Raw genomic sequence first — 5000 nt, forward strand, 5'->3', positions numbered from 1 at the left:
CAGGTGCATGCTGGGAAAAATAAAAACAGGGATTCTACTTATATGGGCATCAGGAGGAGCATGAGGCGCCCTCCTGAACCTGTGAACCAATCAACCTGTCAATCACCACGTAGCCACGCCCTAATGCATACCCTGCTTTATCGTCACATATAAAATCAGGGAGGCCAAAATGTCCCAAATGAACATCATACTGCATTGAAGAAGGCTTTAAACTAGCGATTGAGACCATAAACACATTTTGAAAACGTTTACTGAGGTTAGAAATCAAGTGAGAAGTTGGTGAATTCTCCATTGACTTGTATAGAGACGGAAGTCCTTTTGACACCAAAACGGTCGCCCCCTGGTGGCCTTTTGATAGAATGCAGTTTTAAGTTACTTCAGTGTTGGCCTCATTTCAGAGGACCAGAACTCCCCGCCTGATTAAAATGTACATTTAGTATTTTTGTTGGTTTTATATCATTTGAAATGACATTTGCACCATTTCTTTACCAAAAGTAAGACTGAATGCTCCTGAAAATGTCAAATGGTGTAACCACAAAAGAATGATAAATATTACATATTTTATCCTCCTAGGAAGAAAGAAAGAAAGACAAACAAGAAAGAAGAGAAGAAAGAAATGAGGAAAGAAAAAGAAATAAAGAACACAAAGTTGGAGGAGAGAAAGAAAGAAAGAAAGAAGATAAAGAAAGAAAGAAAGAAAGAAAGAAATAAGTAAAGCAGTCAGGTTCCTGGTCTCCATGGTAACCAGAGTAAATGTAATATATAGAACAATTGTATTCCATTACCTTTATTTAATATAAAGTTATAATGTAAGATCATGCCAAACTAGTTGATATGGTGTTTTATTGACTATTTACTGTTTTTAAGCAAGTTGAATTATTTGGTACAAAGTTTTTATGGTTACACCACTTAGACATTTTTACCATAATCCTCTAATATATTCTCTCTAAATGGATTAAAAGCAGAAATTTGATGCTGGGTCCACAAAAAAAGAATGTGTGAAGTTATTCATACGTTTATTTTACAGGTTAGGTTTGTGTACCTTTTACAGCTGATGGGGGAGTGGATGGAGGAGCGGTGGCGTTTGGACAGCAGACTCCTCCTCGGACCTCCCTGAGGAGACGCGACCAGGGAGGCTGGAGAGGAGAAACACACGTTAGACAGAAGCACAGAAACATGATCAGAACAATAAAATCAATCAACAGCGTGATTACTACAGCTGGCTCATGTGGATAAGATTAAATGATGATGATGATGATAATAACAATAATGATAACCATGTTTGATTTTCTCAGACCTTTCCCGTCGGTAGCCTGGGCGCATTCGGTGCACGGCCAGTCTGTGGTGTCCAACTTCAGCCCCGAACACTTCCTGTGAGTCCCTCTGGATCCACACAGCCGGCAGCGGATCACCTCGAACCAGCTGCAACAAAAAAAAAAACAACATCAATCAATCAAATCAAATCACAACAAAGTTAAGGGGTAAAGGTAAAGGTCGTACCCGGTCTTGGCGGAGTGTGTCCGTCCGTGGTCGCAGAGGCAGATGAGGGCGTCACAGCGTTTGTAAACCTCCAGCAGCTCCGAATACGCGTTCGCCTCCAACTCCCACGAGGCATCTCTGCAGGGAGAGCGACAGAGCAGGAGGTGAGTAACACAGATCAACTTTATTCTATTTAACCCCTCATATACTGTTCATATTCTGACTTTTTATAAACAGCAATAGTATGTCGGTCGGTTGCCACATATTAATGACTGTTTACCTCTCTGGGATGTAGATTCCCATCCTCAGCATCTCCTCCTGGAAGTTGTCCTTGTTGTTGCAGAGAGTACATCTGAAGAAGAACAGGCCTGCACTGTGAGCCTGACGCTGCCACACAAACACACACATATGTATACGGGTCAATGAGGGTTTTATGGTGGACCAGCATCAAATTTCTGCTTTTAATCCATTTAGAGAGAATATATTAGAGGATTATGGTAAAAATGTCTAAGTGGTGTAACCATAAAAACTTTGTACCAAATAATTCAACTTGCTTAAAAACAGTAAATAGTCAATAAAACACCATATCAACTAGTTTGGCATGATCTTACATTATAACTTTATATTAAATAAAGCTAATGGAATACAATTGTTCTAAATGTTACATTTACTCTGGTTACCATGGAGACCAGGAACCTGACTGCTTTACTTCTTTCTCCTCTTCCTCCTTTCTCCTCTTCCTCCTATCTTTCTTTTTCTCCTCTTCCTCCTTTCTTTCTCCTCTTCCTCCTCTCTTTCTTTCTCCTCTTCCTTTCTCCTCTTCCTCCTCCCTCTCTTTCATTCTCCTCTTCCTCCTTTGTCTTTCTTTCTCCTCTTCCTCCTCCCTCTCTTTCTCCTCCCTCTCTTTCTCCTCTTCCTCCTTCCTCTCTTTCTTTCTCCTCTTCCTCCTCCTCTTCCCTCTCTTTTTCCTCTTCCTCCTCCCTCTCCTTTTCCTCTTCCTCCTTTATCTTTCATTCTCCTCTTCCTCCTCCCTCTCTTTCTCCTCTTCCTCCTTTCTTTCTTTCTCCTCTTCCTCCTATCTTTCTTTTTCTCCTCTTCCTCCTTTCTTTCTCCTCTTCCTCCTCTCTTTCTTTCTCCTCTTCCTTTCTCCTCTTCCTCCTCCCTCTCTTTCTCCTCTTCCTCCTTTATCTTTCTTTCTCCTCTTCCTCCTCCCTCTCTTTCTCCTCCCTCTCTTTCTCCTCTTCCTCCTTCCTCTCTTTCTTTCTCCTCTTCCTCCTCCTCTTCCCTCTCTTTCTCCTCTTCCTCCTCCCTCTCCTTTTCCTCTTCCTCCTTTATCTTTCATTCTCCTCTTCCTCCTCCCTCTCTTTCTCCTCTTCCTCCTCCCTCTCTTTCTCCTATTCCTCCTCCCTCTCTTTCTTCTCTTCCTCATCCCTCTCTTTCTCCTCCCTCTCTTCCTCCTCTTCCTCCTTTATCTTTCTTCCTTCCTTTCTTTCATTTCTCTCTAGGAGGATAAAATATGTAATATGTATCATTCTTTTGTGGTTACACCATTTGACATTTTCAGGAGCATTCAGTCTTACTTTTGGTAAAAAATGGTGCAAATGTCATTTCAAATGATATAAAACCAACAAAAATACTAAATGTACATTTTAACAAACCTGATGCTGCTTTTAAATTAACTGATTTTTAAATTCATCATCTTACCAACACTTATTTTTTATTGACACGTAAACCTTTTGAATTACAGTATAACTAGAGGACGCCATCAGGAAATCAAATAATACAATTTGAGTTTCTTTCTTTTGGTTTCTGATATTTTTGTCAAAGGAGAACAGTGAAGTAGAGATTCACAGATGTGTTTCTCTTCACCTCAAATCAAACCTCACGATGGCTGAAAGGTTTGAGGTGTTTTACCTGCACACATTCTCTGTGGAACCAGCTGGCGTGGCAGGAAGGACACTTCAGGACGGAGTAGGACAGGATGGGATCGATGGAGTCCAAACAGATGGAGCAGGACTGAGGCAGGCTGAGGTCCGAGCTCACACAAAAAGACTGGAAGGGACTGTGATCCGGACAGTACGACCTGGACACACACGAGGAAACAAGAAGGTTAGAGGAGGAGGTAGGAAAGGAGATGTGGAGGTAGGGAAGGAAATAAGGAGGTAAAATGGGAGATGACAAGAAAAGGAGGAGGAAACCAGGTGGTAGGAAAGGAAAGGAGGAAGAGAGGGGAGGAGGAGGCAAGGAGTTGGTAGGGAAGGAAACAAAAAGGTAGAGGAGGAAAGGAGTTAGGAAAGGAGATAAGGAGGTAGGGAAGGAAAAAAGGAGGTAAAATAGGAGATGACAAGTAAATGAGGAGGTAACCAGGTGGTAGGAAAGAAAATGAGGAAGAGAGGGGAGGAGGAGGCAAGGAGTTGGTAGGGAGAGAAGTATAGGGAATATAAGAAGGAGGTAAGAAAGGAAACAAGAAGGTAAAAGAGGAGGTAGGAAAGGAGAAGTGGAGGTAGGGAAGGAAATAAGGAGGTAAAATGGGAGATGACAAGAAAAGGAGGAGGTAACCAGGTGGTAGGAAAGGAAAGGAGGCAAGAGAGTAAACAAAGGTGAAGAGAGAGGAGGAGGCAGAGAATAGGTAGGGAAGGAAACAAAAAGGTAGAGGAGGAAAGGAGTTAGGAAAGGAGATAAGGAGGTAAAATAGGAGATGACAAGGAAAGGAGGAGGTAAATTACGTTTGCACTCACGGGAAGCTGTCGGTAAACTGTGAGATGAACTTTTGTTTCCTGCCGCAGGGGAAGTGAACCGTCTTCCTGCAACTTCTGACAAAGCAGCCGACACACGCTCCCTTCTTCTTACAGCCAGAACACGTCTGAAACACACAATTAACTCACACAGTAAAAACAGGGAGGAGACTCACACAATGCAGATGGTCTAAAATACCCATCCTCTTCCTTCCTCCCTTCCTTCTTTCCTCTGTCCTTCCTTCCTCTTTTCCTTTCTCCCTCCGTCCCTCCTTCCTTACTCCCTCCCTCTTACCTTCCTTCTTTCCTCCCTTCCTTCCTTCCTCCTTTCCTTCCTCCCTTCTTTCATTCTTCCTCCCTTCTCTCCTTCCTCCCTCCCTCCCTCCCTCCTTTCCTCCCTCCCTCCCTCCTTCCTTTAATTCCTTCCTCCCTCCTTTCCTTCCTCCTTTCCTTCTTCCTCGACGACAACAGGAGGTTTAAAGGAGTTAAAATGATAAAATAAACATATGAATAACTTGCACACATTCTTTTTTTTGTGGACCCAGCATCAAATTTCTGCTTTTAATCCATTCTTTCCTCCCTTCCTTCCGTCTGTCCTCCCTCCTTCTCTCTTCCTTTCCTTCCCCTCTTTCCTCCCTCCATCCCCCTTTTCTTCCTTCCTTCTGTCCTACCCTCATCCCCCCTTCTCTCTTTCTTTCCTCCCCCCTACCTTCCCCCTTCCTTCTTTCCTTCCTTCCTCTTTTCCTTTCTCCCTCTGTCCCTCCTTCCTTACTCCCTCCCTCCTAC

At 43.0% G+C, this 5000-nt stretch overlaps 1 protein-coding gene across 1 annotated transcript in view; it reads right to left on the bottom strand.

Moving 5' to 3' along the window:
* Positions 1 to 5000, bottom strand: part of g2e3 (G2/M-phase specific E3 ubiquitin protein ligase) — a 12543-nt gene that overhangs the window by 5662 nt on the left and 1881 nt on the right. The window contains exons 4-9 of the mRNA XM_062440690.1: positions 4218 to 4342; positions 3394 to 3562; positions 1760 to 1866; positions 1501 to 1617; positions 1298 to 1422; positions 1043 to 1136 (exon numbers count right to left, since the gene is read on the bottom strand). Coding sequence (XP_062296674.1) covers positions 1043 to 1136; positions 1298 to 1422; positions 1501 to 1617; positions 1760 to 1866; positions 3394 to 3562; positions 4218 to 4342 — 737 coding nt within the window. The remainder of the gene's footprint in view (positions 1 to 1042; positions 1137 to 1297; positions 1423 to 1500; positions 1618 to 1759; positions 1867 to 3393; positions 3563 to 4217; positions 4343 to 5000) is intronic.

The sequence above is a fragment of the Scomber scombrus genome, chromosome 19 (genome assembly GCF_963691925.1).
Source record: "Scomber scombrus chromosome 19, fScoSco1.1, whole genome shotgun sequence".
Taxonomy (NCBI): domain Eukaryota; kingdom Metazoa; phylum Chordata; class Actinopteri; order Scombriformes; family Scombridae; genus Scomber; species Scomber scombrus.